Here is a 22,830-nt window from a genome sequence, read left to right as displayed (position 1 = left end):
ACACTTGTGTGTGTCATTTACCCACAGCTCTAGTTGCAAGTCTCCCTGATTATTCAGTATTTCCTCATTTCCCTGAATTTCTGTCGAGGATGTTGGTGTTATTTCTATTTTTGTATTTCAAGAAAACTGCAGTTTCGTAAGAGGCGTGTAGACTTTTTCCTAGAAGCAGATTAGGGAACTAGTGGGTGAAAGGTCTCTGTGTTGAGCAGTGAAACAACTAAGCACCGGGCCCGATGCAAGATCATTAAACCGGGCCCTGCCCATCACAGTGCAAAACAGACACGCTGTGATTGACGCAATCTCACAGCAGATGCATCACCATTCTAATGATAACGGGCAATACTGACAGCTTTAACTCTTAACACAACCACAGCGCAGATAGATATGTTTAAAAAAAATCCACATCAATAACACAAGCACATTGCAATTTGGTGACGCGGCAGAACACCACATAAAAACAATCATAGCGCATAAACACAACAAAAAGCACATATAACAACAGCATAACGCACACAGTGCGCCGGTGTGCGACAGAACACCGGCAGTGCCAACAGCTGAGAATAAACCCACACAGCACAGATTGACATGGGGTGGCACGGCGGCACACCACAAATAAAAACATCATAAACACGCATAAACACAAACAAACTAGTGATAGACTATCACTATAACAAATATTAATAATAAAGGTCATTACTTACAATTACAGTTTGACTTTCCGGGCCTTCCGCTGGGCAAAGTCATTAGTCATTAGTCATTTCCTGACAACAGTTCAACTCTCAAGCCTGATTTATGGTTCCGCGTTAAATCGACGGCGTAGGGTACGGCGTAGAGTACGCGGCGACGCGCGCGTACGGTGCGTGTCGCCGCGTACCCTACGCCGTAATCTGCGTTGGTGTAACGCGGAACCATAAATCAGCCTTCACTCCTTTCCTCTCCTCAATCGCCAACTCTTCCTCTACGCAAATATGGGTTACACATGCGCACTACACCGGTATCATCCGAGATCATCTATAAATTAAAATTTTTATTTAAAGTAGATATATCTTTATAACCAGCCCATAACATTGATGTAAACACAAAAAAAAAAAGAAAAGTCCAGGGCCCGCACGTCCCCAGGCCCTGCGCGTGCGGGCCCTGGACACGTGCGGGCCCCGGATGGCTGGCGTATTTATTGTGATAAAGTTCTTTATTTTCTTTAATGCAATTAAAAAAACAAAAATGTCATACATTCTGGATTCATTACAAATCAACTGAAATATTGCAAGCCTTTTATTATTTTAATATTGCTGATTATGACTTACAGTTTAAGATTAAGATTCCCAGAATATTCTAATTTTTTGAGATAGGATATTTGAGTTTTCTTAAACTGTAAGCCATGAACAAAACTAACCCCGGCGTGTCCGGGGCGCGCGGGCCCCGGACGCGCGCGGGCCCCGGACACGTGCGGGCCCCTATGCAGTCGCATTGTCTGCATATATGGTATTTTGGCCACTGGTGTTGAGTAAAAGCATGGCGTGTCCTCGCAGACACCCACGGGCCCATGAGGGCGTCAGGAGAGGACTGGGTGCTGGCGAACACCAACATGTCCGGATACTTCAGGGTGAACTACGACCAGGGGAACTGGGACCGGCTCCTCGCCCTGCTGCACGCCAGCCATCAGGTCAGCGCCCGCACGGCGGTTCCTGTGTTGAGTTAAAGGGGACCTATTATGGATCTAATACCTATTTTAAACAGGCCTCGAATGTCTTAAAAACAAGCTTTTGATTGTTTTTGCTAAATAAATTAGAAATTCAGCCTCTGATCCATGTCTTTATCTTCCCATTCTCTAACCTCATTATCTATGCGGGAGTTGTGGGCGTGGTTTCACGTATTGGAGGCCAACTGATGTAAATCACTCCCGTCGTTCCGTAACTTTGGGGAGCAGAATGTTATTGGCTCGTAGATCCACATCACACTGGACGATCATCCGGGCGGCTGTACAGACACTGCAGAATTTAGTTGCTTTCCTCCTTCTCTGAGTTGGCAGGCTGAGGAGAGACCACTTTATATATGTTAAAGCAAGAAAAAACCACTTTATATACCATATTGTCCCGAATATAAGACGACCCCGATTATAAGACGATCCTCTTTTTCAAGACTCAAGTTTGAAAAAAGACTTTTTGAACACCAAATTCAATTTTTATACAGAAAATAATTACAGTACATCTGAAACAAATGATTATAACAATATATTCGAGAGAAAAAGCATGTTATTTTGACTATTTGAAATCATTATCTTGAAGTTTGCATCATAACTTCTCCTCAGCTGCCGGTTTACCTGCCGAACTTCCACCCACTTTTCTCCAGATTGTCGCTACGTTTCTCCACTTTCTGTTATCTCTTCTCTTATTTTCTTCTCTTTTCTTTCTTATACTATTTTTTATTTCTCTTCTTCATGACAGCGGTTCGCTTTGGCCTGGGGAGTTTAGTTCAGCATTCGCTTTAAAGATATTTGGCGCCATCTAGCGTTGTGAATGGGTATAACGTCTAGACCCCGAATGTAAGACGACCCCCACTTTCAGTCTTATTTCAACGCAAAAAACACCGTCTTATATTCAGGCCAATACGGTATGTTAAAGCAAGAGAAAACCTGGTTTTCATAATAGGTCCCCTTTAACGAAGGTTTGATTTGTACCCCATGTTTATTTCCTCTTCCCAAAGTTTGATTCCTACTTTTGTTCTTCTTTATCTCCTTCAGACTTTATCGGTCATCAACCGAGCACAGATCATAGATGACGCATTTAATTTGGCAAGGTAAAATAAACAGAAACGGATAAAAACAATCAAATACGGGGTTTGAAAAGCAGTTTCTGTGTCCTCCGCTGTGTGCAGAGCTAAGATAATCTCCACCAGCCTGGCTCTGAGGACGACCACGTACCTGTCCCAGGAGCGGGACTACATCCCCTGGGAGTCGGCGCTGAGGAGTCTGGACTATTACATCCTCATGTTGGACCGCACCGAGGTGTACGGGGCCCTGCAGGTGGGGCCACGCCCACCGGACTACATTATTATTTATTTTATTTATTTTATTTTTTTACTTATTTACTTATTTATTTTTTAATGTTGCTTCTACTGCCCTAATGTCCATAAGTTATCTTTTTATATTATTTATATTACCGTATTTTCCGCACTATAAGGCGCACCGCATTATAAGGCTAAGCACTAAAATATCTGGTAAAATACCGTACTATAGTGGCTGGGGTTGAGTTACGTATCTACCTGATGGAGCTGCTACAGGAAATGCTACAAAATCCTACAGCAAATGCAAAAAAAACAAGAAGAAAAGTACCGTATGTCAAACTTTGTTAACAAAATAAAACCAGCTTTGCTCCGTCTCGTCAAAGTCTCCATGATGAGAGTCAGCGTCGCTGCTGTTGTCTTGAACGTCTGTGACGATTCCTGACGTTTTTAGCGCCAACTACATTACCCACAATCCCCCTGACTACATTACCCACAATCCCCCTGACTACATTATGATCGTATATAAGGTGCACTGATGGTTTTTGAGAAAATTAAAGGCTTTTAGGTTTAGCCTTATAGTGCGGAAAATACGGTATATCTTTTATATTCCTGTTGTCCTGGTCTGGATAGTTGGGGGTCCTGGGGGGATTGTTTATTTTTCTCTTTTTAATGTAAAGCACTTTGTGCTGCACTTTACCTGCATGAAAGGTTCTATATTAAGGTGGCCGAGACCCGCCATTGATGAAAATAAAAGTAACGCTGCAAACAGAAACAAACGCAGCTGCAAATAAAATAAACACTGAAAATATAAAGAAACCCCGCTGCAAATAAAATAAACCCCGCTGCAAATAAAATAAAAAGCCACAACGGAAGTGAATTACCTGGGACTATTTTTGCTGATGCACCGGTGTTGCACATTAAAAACTACACGTAGCGACGTTGAACACTAACCTTTTCACTTATTTTCTCGTTCGTTGTTCTTCTTATTCCTCGCTCTTCTTATTTCTTCCTTTACACTTACGTCCTATTCGTCTTCTTCTCCTCTCACGTAAAAAACACCGGTGCATCAGCAAAAATAGTCCCCGGTAATTCACTTCCGTTGTGGCTTTTTTATTTGCGTGTTTCTTTATATTTGCAGCGGCGTTTGTTTTTATTTGCAGCGTTTATTTTATTTGCAAAGCGTTTATTTTATTTGCAGCGGCGTTTATTTTTATTTGCAGCGTTTATTTTATTTGCAAAGCGTTTATTTTATTTGCAGCGGCGTTTATTTTTATTTGCAGCGTTTCTTTAATTTTCAGCAATGGCGGGTCTCGGCCACCATACTATATAAATAAATAAAGTTAAAGTTAGAGGGGAGGTGTCGATGCCAAACCGGAGAATGACTGGTGCGTTTCTGTTTCAGGCGTATCTCAAGAAGCAGATCGTACCTCTGTTTGAATACTTCAGGAGCATCACAGCCGACTGGACCAAAGTACCGGCGGGACACAACGACCAGTGAGATTTACTTACGTCTACGACCAAAGCAGCTGAACGTGTGTTTCCTCTGCCGTCTCAAACCTTTGCTCCTCCTCAGGTATAACCAGATAAATGCCATCGGCATGGCCTGCAGGATGGGAGTGGAGGACTGCAGGGACCTGACCAGGACCTGGTTCAGACTCTGGATGCAGAGTCCGGCTCACAACCCGTGAGTTCAGACCCAGACCCGTCGACGTTAGTTTCTTAGTTTAGTTTATTTATTTATTTTCGGTCATGACATAACTCAAAAAAAAAGAATAAAAATGACAACAAGAAAACTAATACACTGTTCAAAGAAAACATTACAAACATTTCCAATATACAAATACCATCTAGACCAGGGGTCGGCAACCCAAAATGTTTTAGATCCATATTGTACCAAAAACACAAAAAACTAATATGTTTGGAGCCGCAAAAAATGAAAAGTCTTGTATCAGCCTTAGAATGAAGACAACACATGCTGCATGTTTCTATATTAGTTAGAACTGGGGGAAGATTTTTTTTTCATTATGCACTTCAAGAAAAGGGCGAAATGTTGAGAAAAAAGTCTAAATTTAGAGCAAAAAGGCGAAATGTCGAGGAAATAGTCAAACTTTTGTGAGAAAAAGTCGAAATGTTGAGAAAAAAGTCAGAATTTTGAGAAAAAAGGCAAAATGTTGAAAAAACTTGAAATTTAGAGAAAAAAGGCGAAATGTCGAGAAAAAAGTCAGAATTTTGAGAAAAGTCAAAATTTCGAGAAAAAAGTCAAAATGTTAAGATTAAAAAGGAAGAAAAAGAGGAAAAAAAGAAGAAAATAAAGAGAAATAAAGAGAAAAGAGAAAAAAAAAGAAGAAAAAAAGGAAAAAAAAGGTCAAACATTTTTTTTAAAGCTCCAGGAACCACTAGGGCGGCGCTAAAGAGCCGCATGCGGCTTTAGAGCCGCGGGTTGCCGACCCCTGGTATATATACCGAAAAAGGTGTAGCTGAAGCAAAGCTTACTATTTGCCTACCCTCAAAAAGATTAATTAAAGTAATGAAATGAAAGCAAGAAGTAAGAGAAAAGACTGACAGTAAAACAAATTGCCTCCATGGGAATAACAAAAATTCCTCAAGAAATGAAAAACAATTTAAAATAAAGGTGCAGTCTACATGTTTCCTTCATCCTTAAAAAATCTAATCAAATCACTAATTAAATAAATACCCAACTCAACATAGCAAGCATCACCACTCATACATTTGATATAAAGAAATTATCCTTCTTTTCAATGTTTTTTTAAATAAGGTTAAGGTTCTACATAATTTCAAATCCCTCTCTAATTTATTCTAATTTATTCCAAACATCCACCGCTGCCGCTGTAGCATCTCAGTTTGGTGTTGGTTCTGATTGTGGATTTCCTGTATCTCTCTCCCCTCTGAGGTTGGAATGGCTTTGTCTTAAATTGAACCTATTTTGGATACAGTCTGGCAGCATGTTCTTGTGTTTAGCTCCAGTCCAGTTTCCAGTTTAGCTGCAGCTTGGTGGAAACATCTGCAGACTGTGGTCTGGTGTCGGGGCTCTGCCTCCGTTTCTGTCGTCCAGTAATCGCTGCACTCTTCACGCCCACCAGGATCCATCCCAACCTGAAAAGCACCGTTTACTGCAGCGCCATCGCCTTCGGCGGCGTGGCGGAGTGGGACTTCGCCTGGGAGATGTACAGGAACGCCACGCTGGCGTCAGAGGCGTCACGGCTCCGGGCGGCCATGGCCTGCACCAAAGCCCCCTGGCTCTTAAACCGGTGCGTGCAACACTTCACCACACGGCACGTAAATGTGAAGAGATTCCTGATGTTTTCAGGATTTAAATGTCTTTCTAAACCAGGGGTGTCAAATGTGCAGCCCGAGAGATTTTTGGGGTTTTTTCGGGTTTTTTCGGGTTTATTTTCGGGTGTGTTTCAGGTTTTTTCGGGTTTATTTTCGGGGGTGTTTCAGGGTTTTTTCGGGTTTTTTCGGGTTTATTTTCAGGTGTGTTTCGGGTTTTTTCAGATTTATTTTCGGGTGTGTTTCGGGTTTTTTTCAGGTTTTTTCTGGTTTATTTTCGGGTGTGTTTCGGGTTTTTTCAGATTTATTTTCGGGTGTGTTTCAGGGTTTTTTCTGGTTTATTTTCGGGTGCGTTTCCAACGCAAAAAACCAAAATGTTAATTTACTAAAAAGGAAGGCATAAATAATTGCCATGAATCGCAGCATATCCCATAATATATTTCTTCTACAAATCCATCGTTATTCCACAAATAGAGCAGTTTTCAACATTTTTTTAGTTTTCTAGAATGCATTTGCCGATTTTATTTCTTTGTAGACGGTCGTTTATTAATACTATTATATATTTTCGCAGGAAAAATATCACTGCTGAAAAAGATGATAGAAGATATTTATTCTGAGAATTTCAGTTTTGAATACGAGGATAGTGACAAAGTAAAACAGTTAAAAAAGAAGTGCTGACTTTTTCGGCACACTGGCGTAAATATCCGCGCCAATTTTTAAAAATAAATACACTTAATTGTACTGGAAAAATCTCTAAATCACAAAGAAACACTCTCGGATGTGATAAGAAAGATTTAGCTTTTAATTAAATTTCCTATAAAAAAGCGATATATAAAAACATACTTGTTTCTGTTTATCTTTGTAAAATGATAGTAAAAGTATCTTACATAATTTGAAAAAAAACGAGAAATTTCATGAAAAGATCCTGAAGAAATATATTTTACATAATTAGAGTGTAAACAAAGTGCATATTTCCTTTAAAATTAACTGAACTGATATTGGATTAGATAACAATAGTAAAAAAAAAAAGAATTAGAGAAAACATTTTCCGCACCGTTTCTGTTATTTTGAGCGTGCGGCCCGCAAGAAAAAAACTGGTCAAATCCGGCCCGCCAAGTAAAATGAGTTTGACACCCCTGATCTAAACTATCTTGAGTTGGGGATCATACCTGTCAAATCTCCCATTTTGGCTGGAAAACTACCGTATTTTACCATCTTTCCCGCCGTCCTCCCATATTAGTATTTTCCCATAAATTTCCTGTTTTATAATATAATAATTTTTAAAAAGCATTCCTATGCTTCCACCTGCTGTAACTTGGGTGGCAGGTTAGTGACGACAACGGAACAAACTCGGAACAACAAATCAGAGATGGATGGAACCAGAGAGAAGACATTTCTGCCAAAAAACAAAGACTTCGTGTAAATATCTTTAAAAATGGAAAACCGAAGTTACTTTCCTAAAGAAGAGCAGGACGGGGCTCAGTTACGAGTTCTGAAAGATTTGTAACTGGGATTTTAGTGTCTCACGCGGGAATAACGATGTCCGTCAGCAGCACCAGGGCACATGAGTGAAAATGACAAATTAAAAGAAAATATAAATGTTTCACTTGAAGACAATCAATGTGTTTATAAACTGAAAATATTTAAAATAAATGCATGTACTTTAAGTCCCTTTTGTGTTTTCATTTAGGCTCTATTATAGGAATTACACACATAGGAATGTCCACAGCATTTCAGTGTTAACAACGGTCGGCCTGTCAGATTCTGAGCACATAATTGTATAATTGGAGCCGCAAAAAATGAAGTCTTAGAATGAAGACAACACATGCTACATATATCTATATTAGTTATAACTGGGGAAATTTTTTTTTTTTCATTATGCAGTTCGAGAAAAAAGTAAAAATGTCGAGAAAAAAGTCAAAATTTCGAGAAAAAAGTCAAAATATCAAGAAAAAGGTAGTGTCGAGAAAAAAGTCAGAATGTTGAGAAAAGGAAAAAAAGAAGAACAAAGGAAATAAAGAAGATAAAAAAGAAGAAGAAAAAAAGGAAAAAAGAAAGAAAAAAAAGGTCAAACATTTTTGAAAAAGCTCCAGGAGCCACGAGGGCGGTGCTAAAGAGCCGCATGCGGCTCTAGAGCCACGGGTTGCCGACCCCTGGGCTGGTGGGACAGCGGGCGGCGGAAAATCTCCCTTATTTTAAAATCCAAAACGTGACAGGTTTGGTTGGGGATGAATCTCAACTTTGCTGGTGTTTGTTGTGAGAAGGTGGGACGAACAAAATCCAGGAGCTGCAGGCAAAAGTCCTTTATTTCCAATGAAAAAGCACTGCCTAACATTTTTAACTACAAGGGGTGAGGCGGAGGAACTCTGGGAAAACCACCGGAGGAAAAACAAGACAGACTAGCAGGGAAAAGGGGAGAGACAAGACAATAAATACTAACATGGGCTTACGAAACACAGATGTGGCTGATCAGGGGAGATTCAAGATTCAAGATTCAAGACAACTTTATTAATCCCTTGAAGGGCAATTTGATTTGGCAGCTCGCGCCCAAACACACGCATAACAAACACATAACACATTCAATAGAACACAGAGAGAAAGTTGGATGCTGTGTGCAAAAATCTGCAATTTGTTGCATTAAAAAAGTGCTGATACCAATAAATTAATTAAAAAACAGTCTATACCAGGGGTCGTCAACCCATGGCTCTAGAGCCGCATGCGGCTCTTTAGCGCCGCCCTAGTGGCTCCTGGAGCTTTTTCAAAAATGTTTGACCTTTTTTCTTCTTTTTTCTTTTTTTTCTTCTTATTTTTCTTTTTTTTCCTTTTTTTCTCTTTTTTCTGTTTTCCTTTCCTTTTTAATCTTGACATTTCGACTTTTTTCTCGACATTTCGACTTTTTTCTTGAGATTGTACTTCAACATTAATCTCGACATTTCAACTTTTTTCTTGACATTTCAACTTTTTTCTCAACATTTCGACTTTTTTCTCGACATTTCGACTTTTGCCATTTGCCTTCATTCTAAGGCTTAAACAAGACTTTTCTTCTTTTGCGGCTCCAGACATATTTGTTTTTTGTGTTTTTGGTCCAATATCTTTCAACATTTTGGGTTGCCGACCCCTGGTTTATACAAACACTGGATGATATCATTCCTAGAAGGTATACAGTACCTAAATACACATTCCTAACAAATTCATAAGGATACATTTAAATGTAATAGCCGAACAGCAGAGGGGAGAAAAGGCTTGGAAAAGCGATTACCCTTAAACAGGTTGGACAGAACGACGTCCTGAAGGAGCAGGGAAAATTATTTTCCTAAGACGTGACAGAAGTTCCAGAATACTCTGATCTTTCTCAAAACCTGTTATTCCCAGAGGGAGCCCAGGTCTCTCTGGACCAGGACCAGGTCCAGGACCAGGTCTCTCTGCTTGAGTTCAATAATCTTGGAACAGATTTTCCCCACACTGTTAAGATGTTTCTGTCCCTGAGTGACAGGTTGTTGAACCAACAAATAAAAGAATAAGTTAAAAGACTTTCAATGAAGGACTGATAAAAACGACAGAGAATCACTGGACTCACAGAAAAAGAATTCAACATACGGAGGAGATGAATCCTCTGCTGTCCACGTTTGACCAGTTGCTTCAGTGTTAAAATCAAATTTAAGCCGGTTGTCAAACACAGTGCCCAGATATTTGTATCTTCTCTCCATCGATGACTCTCTCAGTGAAGCTGCGTCTAAAATCTACCAACATTTCTTTAGTTTTGGATGCATTCAATTCTAAGTTGTCCTTACACCAGTCTACAAATGCAGGGAACGTCATCAACAGGAATTTATCATTTTTACCGTGAGATACAAATTCTTACTGTGGGGAATTTTTTTGTTGGTTTATCGTGAACGGTAAAATATCTCCCATTCCTATTGGGCACTCTGAAGGAGAGACAACAGCACAGTGTCATCCCAAAACTTGACAAGGAACCTGCCCTCACAAGATGATCTGCAGCTGTCGGTATATGAACTGTAAAGGAGAGGTGACAGTACGCACCATTGGATAACTCAAACAGAACAAACCAGGGAGTCAAAGACCAAAATAAACCCCATTCCTTACCAGGGGAATAAAGGAACTTGAGAAAAATACAAGTCATCACCTCCGAAACAGAAGCAAAATAACCAAAACACTCAGAAGTGATGGAGGAAAATAATAAAAGGGAAACCAAGATCTAACGAAGCGTTTCTGCTCCAGCTCTGATGTCACAGCTTATGCATCCATCGTCTCCCTGGAGATATCACATTCCTCTCATGTGTTTTTCTTTCCCCCCCCTCCAGGTATCTGGAGTACAGCCTCGACCCGACTAAGATCCGCAAGCAAGACGCCACGTCGACCATCCAGTACATCGCCAGGAATGTTGTGGGGATGCCGCTGGCCTGGAACTTCGTCAGGGCCCGATGGAGCTACATCTTCCAACAGTAAGAACAAAAAAAATGTCAAGGTGTATCAGTGTCGAAGGTGAAACTATGGAACCGCCTGGATGAGGTACTAAAAAAAAGTAGCTCAATTTACAAATAAAAAAAAAAATATAAATCTAAAATAATAGATAAATATAGAACACTAATATAAATTATCTTCATATTAAACTGTCCAAATTATGCAACTTTCCTCCTGCTCCTACTTTTTTTTCTTCACTTGAGCTCTTACAGGCTCCGTACAAAAGGAGGGACATATCAGCAGACAGTTATCAACGGTGAACCAATTGAAGTTGTAAATAAATACAGACTCTAATACAGATTCATCTATAATCATCTATAAAAAAGGTTTGCAACGACTAAACTTCCTGCAGAAGCTCCAACGGTTCAGAGTGAAACGATTCTTTTTTACCTTTCATTTATAGAGAGTATTTTCACTTTATGTTTTATTGCTTGGTTCTTTTCACTGTCAATAGGTAATAAGAACAAGATCAGTAAGATTGTCAATATGTCTAGTAAGATTGTAGGTCAACAACACGTCAGTTTGTCACGGCTCTGTGAATCCGTGTGACAGGAAAGGGAGGATAATCTGCAGTGATGTATCTCATCCCCTCAATGCAGAATATCTGCTGTTATTCAATTAAATGTTTCAATTCAATTTTATTTATATAGCGTCTAATCTCGCCTCCTTAACCCAGATTGGAAGTTGGTTCCATAGTAATGGTGCCTGATAGCAGAACGCCCGCCCTCCAAATCTACATTTAGATACTCTAGGAACTACGAGTAAACCTGCACTCCGAGAACGGAGAGCTCTGACAGGAACATAAGGCTCTATCAGGTCTTGTAAATACTGTGGAGCTAAGCCGTTTTGGGCTTTATACGCAAGTAATACAATTTTAAATTGGATTCTGATATCAGGACGGAGGTTCAGGTTCCGCCTCTGCAGACCTTTTATACCCTCTAGTATAGCTCTGCTAAATTAAATTATAGATGCATTATTCATTTCATAATCCACTAGGTTTGGTGTGAAGCACTTTAGGATCAAAGATTCTATTCATTGTGTTAAGTTAACAATAGCGGGCTACTGAGCCGCTATGCGAAAAGCTATACGAAAAGTATCAAATAGCGACAGAATCGGATAATCCAAGGAAAATGCCACCAAAAAAGGGGAACCAGTTCAATCCACAGGACCTGACCCAAATGGGTGAGACCCTGGAGGGAGTAAAGCTTCAGCTGGAAGGCTTGGAGGTTCAGTTGGAATGCTTGAAGGAGATAAAGAGCCAACTACAAGGGATGCAAGGCCTGATGAAAGAGATTCAACACCTCAAAAAGGAAAATGAGAAAAAAGATGGGCTGATAATAGCTCTAAACAACAAAATGGAGGAGCTTGATCAACAAAACAAGCTAAATGATGTGATCATTACGGGTATTGAGATCAAGCCCAGGAGCTATGCAGCAGCGACGAGAGGACAGGAGGAGATGAAGGAGGAAGACATCCAATCTGTGGAAAAGCAGGTACAGGATTTCCTAACCTCCAAAAACATTAAGATCGATCTTGAACATGTGGATACATGTCAACTGCTGCCCAAGAAAAAAAAGGTGGGAGAACGTGAAGATGTAAACAGGGCTGTTCTGCTGAAATTCACTAACAGAAAACACAAAATAGCGCTGCTAAAACAAGGCAGTAAGCTGAAAAATACCAGTGTGTTTATAAACGAGAATCTCAGCAAGAAAAACGCCACCATCGCCTGGAAAGCTCGTCAACTGAAGAAGGCTGGAAAAATACAAAATACCTGGACGGCAAACTGCAGAGTCTACATCAAACAAAATGGGCCAGAAAATACCAGACCGGTGCTGATCAGGGAGGTAGAGGAGTTGGAGAAACTTACCGGCTAATATGTCAAAGCTCACCATGAAACCTCTACAAAAAGAATGGATTACCTACTCACAAAAAACAAAGATGAATAAACTTAAAGGCAGGATTGCCAATTATGAAAAAAGGAACCTATCTTTAAAACAACACCTTGGATCAGAAGACTCGAATGAAGAAATTGACCCGGTTATACACTACTACTACAGCAGAGCACTAAATTGTGGATATTATACAAGGGAGCAGTTCAATAAGGACATTGTGATGGATCAGAGGCTGTCAATCATTCATTTCAACAGCAGGAGTTTATATGCAAATTTTGATCACATATTGGAATACTTGGAAGGATTTTCTACATCCTTTGATATCATTGCGGTGTCAGAAACCTGGATTAATGAAGAAAAGGGAATGAACTTCATCTTAAGTGGGTATGAATTTGTGTGTAAAAATAGAAAAAAAAGACTGGTGGAGGAGTTTCTCTTTTTATTAAAGAGAGCATTAATTTTGTCATATTGGAAAATGTGTCAAAAGCTATTGACAATGTAATGGAATGCATAACTGTAGAATTATCTATGTGTAAAGGGAGAAATACTGTAATATCCTGTCTGTATAGAGCCCCGGATTCAAAGTTAGAATTATTCAGTGATAGTGTGACAGAACTACTCTCTCTGACAAAGCATAAAAATGTTTTCATTTGTGGAGACTTTAATATCGATATCCTCAACCCAAACAACAACGCTGGGACAGATGACTTTCTAAATAGTATGTATGCGGCAGGTATGCATCCCTTAATTACAATGGCCAGCAGAATTACCAAACATAGTGCCACACTAATTGACAATATATTTACAAATGTCTTAGAAGCAGATCCAGTGAGTGGACTATTGATATGCGATATCTCTGATCATCTACCAGTCTTTGCAATGTGTGAGTGGAATCATATTGTAAAGAGCGAGACGAAAAAAAGAAAGTTAGTTAGGATAAGAAATGAAAAGAATATGAACGCATTGGAGAGTCAGCTGTTGACACAGACATGGAGACATGTGCTCTCTGAAACAGAAACAAACAAAGCGTATGATGAATTCCTGAAGACTCTCACAGGACTGTACCATAAACATTGCTCTGCAAGGGAGATAACAGACAAAACAAAAAAGAAAGCCACACCGTGGCTTACGAAATCACTTGTAAATGCATGTAGGAAAAAAAACCTTTTATATAAACAATTTCTCAGAGACAGAACAGAAATAGCTGAATCCAAATATAAAAAATATAGAAATAAGATAAATAGTGCACTAAGAAAGCAAAAAAAGGATTACTATGAAAAACTACTATCAGATAACAAGAATCATAACAAGAAACTCTGGAGTATAGTGAATTCAATATCAGGTCGGAAACCAAAGGTCACACTCCCAGACCACCTTATTATAGATAATGAGACGGTGTCTGACGGGAACTTGATTGTGGATCAATTCAATAAATTCTTTGTAAATGTTGGCCCACAGCTGGCCAAGGACATCCCTGAATCACCATTGCGCTGGGACCATTTTGACTCTGATAAGAATACAATCACTAAAAATTCATGTCTGTTACTTGAACCAGTCACTGAAGCAGAAGTTGTAAATGCCCTCACACAGTGCAAATCTAAAACTTCAGTAGATGTAGACGAAATTGACATGAGACTGTTGAAGGCGGTACAAAAAGGAATTATAACACCACTCACGCACATATGTAACTTATCCTTCAAAACCGGTGTATTTCCAGACAAGATGAAAATAGCAAAGGTATTACCATTGTATAAAAGTGGTGATATAAATATGACTACAAACTATCGCCCGGTCTCCTTATTGCCGCAGTGTTCAAAGATTTTAGAAAAACTCTATAATAGCAGATTGGAAAAGTTCATGACTGAACACAACATCCTGTGTGATAGCCAATACGGGTTCAGAAAGCAACATTCGACAGCACTTGCCCTCACAGAGTCCTTAGAACTGATTAAAGATGCGCTTGACCACAAATTATATATAGTAGGCATCTTTATTGACCTCAAAAAAGCTTTTGACACTATAAATCACGATATTTTGATTGAAAAATTATATGATTACGGTATCAGAGATACAGCTTTAAGATGGATCAAAAGCTATCTATCTGGTAGAGTCCAATATGTCCAGATGGGAACAAATAGGTCTACATGCCTGGATGTCGTCTGTGGGGTCCCACAGGGGTCAGTCTTAGGCCCTAAGCTATTTACTCTATATATCAATGACATAATCAAAACATCTGATGTATTAAAACTTATTTTATTTGCTGATGATACAAATATTTTCTGCTCAGGAAACGACTTGAATATACTGGAAAAAGCGATTAACAGAGAAATGACAAAACTAAATACATGGTTTAATATAAATAAATTATCACTAAATCTGGCAAAGACCAAATTCATGTTATTTGGGAGAAATAATGTAAAGAAAAGCATACACTTGCAAGTTAATGGATACAATATAGAAAGAGTGAGGGAACATAAGGTTCTGGGTATATTAGTGGATGACCTCTTGACATGGCGACCACATGTAAAAATAATTCAAAATAAGATGGCAAGGAGTGTGTCTATTCTGTGGAAATTGCAGAAATCTCTCAATTTAAACTCGCTTAAGACCATATATTCGGCACTAATAGTCCCACATATGAGGTACTGTGTAGAAAATTGGGGTTTCACTTACAAGGGCATCACAGAACCAATATTTAAATTGCAAAAAAAAAGCGCTTCGCATCATTCATTCTGTCCCAGCCAGGGCACATACGAACGAACTGTTCATAAAGACGAAATATCTAAAACTGAGAGAGATACTTCATTTTCAGATGCTACAAACAATTTACAAAGCAACACAGGCGGCATTACCAGTAAATGTTCAGAAATTGTTCACTCTTAGTCAAGGTCCTCACAGCATGCGCAGCGTGCTGCAGTTTCAACAGAAAAAGATAAGGACAACGATGGGAAGCCATAGTTTGTCAGGAGCTGGTGTGAAAATGTGGAATAGCCTAAACAATGAATTAAAGTTAGCAAGAAATGTAACTGTTTTCAAACATGGGTTAAAGAAACTGTTATTGAAGGATTATCAAACCTAGATAAACATAGATAAATCAAAACATGGAAACAAAACAAAGTCACTATAAAATGTGTGTGTGTGACATTGAGCTCTATGTATGGTCGGAGGTGTCCAAAGCTCGGGAAGAGATGAAGTCAGTACGAGCGGAGGGGGCAAAGGCGGCTAGAGAGCCAGAGGACGGCGACTAATCAAAATCTGCATTGACACACGCACCTCCATTGCAAAGTGGATTGCATGCAAAAGGAGGCTTGGACATAAAAATAACTGAACAGTGGACACAGTAGTAAATCACAGGAACGGTGATCAGGATGAGTGGACTGGACACGTGTACAAACATACATGCTATCTGGACTGTGAAGGATGAAATTAGACAAATTGCTATGTGGTAAACTATGTATCTTACTGAATTCTGTTGTTGATGTGATCATGAATCTTACATAGAACGGGGCGGGACTTTGATAAGCGTCAGCTTCTCCCGTACCCTTTTCGTCATGTGCTGAGTATGCAATGTATAATGTTCTGGAGATGAAATGTGTCTATATAAACATGCCGAAATAAACGAAAATAATAAAAAAAAAAAAAAAAAAATAAGTTATGTTATTGTATAGTGTTGTACTATAGAGAGTCTGCATTGACGTCACTTTCCCACTGGACCAGCCCCCTTACTCTCACTGAGTGGTTAAAAACAGCTGCAACTAGTGGAGAAGACGGAATAATAGACGATTATCGGCTTAAATTAAAGGCAGTTGGACTTGACAGTGACCCGTAAAGTTACCCCAAGAACCAGTGGTCCATGGACATTAATATTTGGTACAGTTACCAAGAACCAGTGGTCCATGGACATTAATATTTGGTACAGTTATCAAGAACCAGTGGTCCATGGACATTACTATTTGGTACAGTTATCAAGAACCAGTGGTCCATGGACATTAATATTTGGTACAGTTACCAAGAACCAGTGGTCCATGGACATTAATATTTGGTACAGTTACCAAGAACCAGTGGTCCATGGACATTAATATTTGGTACAGTTACCAAGAACCAGTGGTCCATGGACATTAATATTTGGTACAGTTACCAAGAACCAGTGGTCCATGGACATTAATATTTGGACACCAATCCAGTTTCCTGATATTTATTTGTACTTAATTTCTACGCCGGGGAAATACACGAAGCAAAGCTTGAAGGAATACAAAAGTCTTGATGCTTGGTCCGACTTCAAGGCAGGATTTGTTGTAGAAATTAAAGTGATGAGGACACCGAACTTTATGATTTGACCGTTTAACGTTAGCTACCCAAAAATCCAACATTACCTGATACAAAATGGGAACCGCAAATCCACGTTTCGGTGTCTGGAATCCAGTTGTTTCTGTGAATTGCAGCGATCCATTTGTCTCTCTTAAGATTATTTTTCTGCAGTCTGTAAAACGATAACTCAGATTTCTTACTCAATCTTTGAGTACAGTCGATCCCACAACAGCTCTTTCCCATTTTAGATGTTTTCCAGTTGCTCAAACTGAAAGTCTAAACTGCCACTCAGTCTTTCTGACACTCAGTCTTTCTGACACTCAGTCTTTCTGACACTCAGTGGGCGTAAACCGCTGTGAAGTCGCATCTGTGACGTCATGTGCATTCCCTCTATACTGCACTTAATCGTTCTATTCGAATTGTCTTTTATATTGTTCTGTTTGTTTGTTTTGGGCTATGTATTCTGACTGCCACAGATGCAAAAAGAATTTCTGAAAGGACAATAAAGTGAAACTAACTAACTAACTAACATAAACCATGCATAAAGTCCTTGTGCTTATCTGCATCCTTTATCTCAGGTATGGAAGGGGATCGTTTTCCTTCTCTAATCTCATCCCGGGGATCACCAGGCGATTTTCCACAGAGTTTGAGCTGCAGGAGGTATGCAGCCATGCAGGCATGCACGCTGAACTATGCACGCTGAACTATGCACTCTATTTGCCTGGGAGGGAGAGAGGGATGAGGGAGGGATGAGGGAGGGATGAGGGATGAGGGAGAGATGTGGGGGGGGGGGGGGTTAACCAGAGGTGTCCAGTAACAAAGTACAAATACTTTGTTACCTTACTTAAGTAGACATTTTGGTTATCTATACTTCCCTGGAGTAATTATTTTTCAGACGACTTTTTACTTTTTACTCCTTACATTTTAAAAACAGCCTCGTTACTCTATTTCATTTGGGCCTTTAATAAAAACTATCCAGTTAAATTGTTCCATCCGGATAGAGTGAATTTGGTTGTGGTTGGATGAGAAATATAAACATAATACCATTCCAACACCCTATTGGTTTGTCTCTGAAACACATGTTAATGCTCAATAGTCACATATATGGTTCTTTAATATATTTGCATTAGGGATGGGCGGTATGGACTACAAAATGTATCACGATAATTTCTGGCATTTATCCTGATAATGATAAAAATGACGATAAAAAAATACCAATTCAACTCCACCTTTGTAACTATAAATCTATCTCTCTCTCAGATCCACCATGTTTGTTACACAAAAACCTCATCAACGGGAATTTATCTTTCTTTCTTTCTTTCTTTCTTTCTTTCTTTCTTTCTTTCTTTCTTTCTTTCTTTCTTTCTTTCTTTCTTTCTTTCTTTCTTTCTTTCTTTCTTTCTTTCTTTCTTTCTTTCTTCCTTTCTTAAATTTCTTTCAGGCTCATTTCTTCCTTCCTTCTTCCTTTCCTCTTTTCTCCCTTCCTTCCTTCCTAGTGGACATGTACATATGTGGGTGTGTATGAGTATGATTTTTTCCTAGAATGATGGTTATTTTAAGAGAGAGACAGCAGCAAAAAAAAAATGTATACATTCCAATAAAGGTTAGGATAAATGATAACATGCCTCTGAAGTTTGACTTTTTGCACCATTACAATACTTATAGACAACTAGTCATCATATCTGCTGCTCTCTGAAACACATGTTACTGCTCAATAGTACACATATATGCTTCTTTCATATATTTATATTAACACATGTTAATGCTCAATAGTACACATATATGCTTCTTTAATATATTTATATTAACACATGTTAATGCTCAATAGTACACATATATGCTTCTTTAATATATTTATATTAACACATGTTAATGCTCAATAGTACACATATATGCTTCTTTAATATATTTACATTATACTAAGATACATTCATTTTCAATGGCTTTTGTCCTTAATGGCTTTTCCCCCTTACATTACTTTTACTTTTATACTTTAAGTAGTTTTGAAACCAGTACTTTTATACTTTTACTTGAGTAAAAAACTTGAGTTGATACTTCAACTTCTACAGGAGTATTTTTAAACTCTAGTATCTATACTTCTACCTGAGGAATGAATGTGAATACGTTTTAACTCACAGGGAAAGAAATGCAACAGTCTTTTTTCCTCTTCTTTTCCCAGCTGAAGAAGTTCCGAGAAGACAACCTCCACGTGGGCTTCGGCTCCGGCACGCTGGCCCTGGAGCAGGCCATCGAGAAGACCACGGTCAACATGAAGTGGGTGACGGAGAACAAGGCCGAGGTGCTGCGCTGGCTGGCCGAGGAGGCCACATGAGGCCACACGAGGCCGGGGAAAGAAGTGGCTCTTTTTGTTTTCGTGTGTTAATAATGACTGACGATCACCATCATGTTCAGGAGCAACGGAGGCATCACGAGAACGTTTCACCATCGGGACGCCGAGAGTCGCCGGAGAGTAGCGTCAGCGCAAGGAGGACTATCTTTCTTTTGTTTATATGTCAACTTCTAGGATGATTTGATCGCTATGGTGTATGCAAGGCATAAAATCCACAAACATAAGGCATTGATCTGGTTGCTAAGCAACTGCTTCACATGTAATTAACACTGATGCGATGACCTTTCATGCAAATCTCATGAATTTAAAATGATCCAGGAATGACATTTGATGCTGGCCTACAAGAGTGTTTATTTGCAGATGTGCAACATGTTCTGATGTTTCAAACCAGATTATTGGTCGGCAATAGCTTTTATTATCTGAAAAGTACTGTGGCCGAGACCCGCCATTGCTGAAAATAAAAGTAACGCTGCAAACAGAAACAAACGCAGCTGCAAATTAAAAAAACGCTTTGCAAATAAAATAAACCCTGCATCAAAAAGAAACGCTGCTGCAAATAAAATAAATGCTGCAAACAAAAAGAAACGCTGCTGCAAATAAAAGAAACGCTGCAAACAAAATAAAAAAACAACGCAAATAAAAAAGCCTCAACGGAAGTGAATTACCGGGGACTATTTTTGCCGATGCACCGGTGTTGCACATTAAAAATTACACGTAGTGACGTTGAACACTAACCTTTTCAGTTATTTTCTCGTTCGTTGTTCTTCTTATTCCTCGCTCTTCTTATTTCTTCCTTTTCACTTACGTCCTCTTCGTCGTCTTCTTCTCCTCTCACGTAAAAAACACTGGTGCATCTGCAAAAATAGTCCCCGGTAATTCACTTCCGTTGTGGCTTTTTTATTTGCATGTTTTTTTTTATTTGCAGCGGCGTTTCTTTTTATTTACAGCGTTTCTTTAATTTAAAAAATGGCCTTAATCCCGCGCTTGGAGTAAACAAAAGGGACACACATCAGACAATTTAAGTAAAACATGGGCTCATTATTCAACCTCATCTTTCAATAATTCTGAGTCACATCAGGGTTTGCTTGACTTCACGAGCTTGAACGGTGGCTTTTAGTTAACGAGTCCTGCTCATTTTGTGGGTTCTGGACCGTCCTGTAAAGTTTCCTGCACGTGTTCTACTTAGGAAAAGTTTGCAGGGATTTTTCCTTTTGACACCAATGAAAAGTTTGCTTTAGTTTGCATCCGTGGTTGAAAGATGTCTCGTGTTCACTCCCTTAACACGATGATATTCACTTCACTCCTCAAACACACTGCTCCTAAATCAATACCGGTGACAAATAGTGAATAAAGTCACAGCATTCTCTTAAAGGGGGTTTTATAGACAAAACTGCTGGAGCCATCTTTGTAGTAATCCAGTGAAATGGCATCATAAAGTGTGGACTTTGTTGTCAGTCCCGTGAAGACTCTTTACCAAAACGCTTTTTGAAAATAAATACATACAAAAACTGTGCTGTTTCATTCTTATCAAAGGAGGGCTGGAGTTAAATGGTCTGTCGGAGGAACCTGACCCTCGAGCGTACGTTTTAATCAGATATCTGCATGTGAATGTGGTCCTGTGGTCGCCTGGTTGAGCAGGTTCTCCGTCTACAGCTAAATGTGCAGCCACCGACGGTCTGAGTCCCGACCTGTAGCTCCTTTCCTGCAGGTTTCTTTCTCTCCGTCTCCAGTTCCTGTCTCAATATTCACTTCTAGTGCCACAAATCTTAAAAGGAAAAAAAGACAAAGGTATATGAATGTGCAGCATCTTTTTGTTCCTGGTTTCTGCAGTGTGAGGAACCACAACTGAACAAGTGAGGCCTGCATGCATGAAACCGTTCTGGGGAGTAAAAACACTGCAACACACAGCATTATGCATACTGTACATGCACATTCTTTTTTTTTTTTGAATAGCTACCAAATAAACAGTAATCATCATAAATACCTGTAGTTGGTCGCACATGTTGTTGGTGTTGCAATGGCTTCCAGTGCAACTGTGAGAAACCTTGGTGTTATTTTCGATCAGGATTTGTCGTTTAAACCATATGTCAATCAGGTTTGTAAAATAGCATTTTTCCATCTCTGTAATATTGCAAAGATTAGAAAAATCCTCTCGCAGAGTGATGCAGAAAAACTAGTTCATGCGTTTGTATCTTCTAGACTGGATTACTGTAATGTGTTAGCAGGATGTCCAAGTAATTTGCTGAATAGGCTCCCGCTGATCCAAAATGCAGCAGCACGAGTACTGACAGGAATCAGCAGGAGAGACCACGTCTCTCCAGTGTTAGCGTCGCTCCATTGGCTACCTGTAAAATTCAGAATTCAATTTAAAATTGTATTACTTGCATATAAAGCCCAAAACAGTTTAGCTCCGCATTATTTGCAAGACCTGATAGTGCCTTATGTTCCTGGCAGAGCTCTCCGCTCTCGGAGTGCAGGTTTACTCGTAGTTCCTAGAGTATCTAAATGTAGATTTGGAGGGCGGGCGTTCTGCTATCAGGCACCATTACTATGGAACCAACTTCCAATCTGGGTTAAGGAGGCTGACACCACCTCCACCTTTAAAACTAAACTTAAAACATTTCTGTTTAGTAAAGCCTATAGTTAGTGTTTAGTAAACCTCTAGCTGGTGTTGGTAAATCTCTAGTTAGTGTAAACTCTAGTGTGTTAGAGTCGCTCCTGTAGTTTCTTGTGCTGGCCCCCCTTTTTCTTCTCTTTTGTACATGGTGCAGCATCCTCTGCCGGTGGTGAAGAGAATCTCTGAATGCACAACACCGGATCCGGCAGCGTGGGAGTGAGGGGGGCAGGGTAACGGCCCGGTCAGGCGGGGGAGAGGTTTGTCCGTCAAGACTCCTCTCCCTGGCCCTGCCCCTTCTCAACCTTTCCCCGACCCTGCACCCCAACCTGGGACTTGCTGATTGGGCCGGAGCTTCGGGAGCTGCTGCTGGCCTGCGGTCCCACCCCTGGTCATCCCGTTGCTGCTTCCACCTGCCTGCGGTCCCCACCCCCTCTGGTCATCCCGCTGCTGCTTCCACCTGCCTGCTGTGCTGCTGACGTCCCCGACCCCCCAGTCTGGCCCTCGGTAGGAGGGTCCCACCTTATGATCCTGGTCCTGGTCCAGGTTTCTTCCCCCCTAAAGGGGAGTTTTTACCTGCCATTGTTTATGTAATAATTGCTCAGGGGTTTATGTTCATGTTCTGGATCTCTGGAAAGCGTCTAGAGACAACTTTTGTTGTATTAGACGCTATATAAATAAAATTGAATTGAATTGAATTGAACATGTTATTAATCTCCTTCAACTCCACGCTTAGGCAATAAATACTTTAACCGGGTATTTCTGTCCACTCTAACCAAAAGATCCCTTCAGAAGCGTTTGCACAAAGGCCAGTCATCGGATTAATGTCAGAGATTTTGGAAACCTGTTTTGAGAGCTAAGTTTTGCCTGAGAGTCCCGGGGCTTCGGCG

General features: G+C 39.9%; 1 protein-coding gene across 1 annotated transcript in view; it reads left to right on the top strand.

The window, feature by feature from the left end:
* The window catches only part of LOC133464897 (aminopeptidase Ey-like), a 73,557-nt gene extending 53,726 nt beyond the window's left edge, over positions 1–19,831 (top strand). The window contains exons 13-21 of the mRNA XM_061747099.1: positions 1,530–1,663; positions 2,741–2,796; positions 2,875–3,022; positions 4,406–4,497; positions 4,577–4,687; positions 6,105–6,272; positions 10,617–10,757; positions 17,555–17,636; positions 19,156–19,831. Of these exons, the coding sequence (XP_061603083.1) occupies positions 1,530–1,663; positions 2,741–2,796; positions 2,875–3,022; positions 4,406–4,497; positions 4,577–4,687; positions 6,105–6,272; positions 10,617–10,757; positions 17,555–17,636; positions 19,156–19,308 (1,085 nt within the window). The 3' untranslated portion in view covers positions 19,309–19,831. The remainder of the gene's footprint in view (positions 1–1,529; positions 1,664–2,740; positions 2,797–2,874; positions 3,023–4,405; positions 4,498–4,576; positions 4,688–6,104; positions 6,273–10,616; positions 10,758–17,554; positions 17,637–19,155) is intronic.
* The last annotated feature ends 2,999 nt before the right edge of the window (positions 19,832–22,830 follow it).

Source organism: Cololabis saira, chromosome 2 (genome assembly GCF_033807715.1).
Source record: "Cololabis saira isolate AMF1-May2022 chromosome 2, fColSai1.1, whole genome shotgun sequence".
NCBI classification, from domain to species: Eukaryota; Metazoa; Chordata; class Actinopteri; order Beloniformes; family Belonidae; genus Cololabis; species Cololabis saira.
Note: the sequence above shows the minus strand (reverse complement) of the source record. Positions and strands in the feature narration are given on the sequence as shown.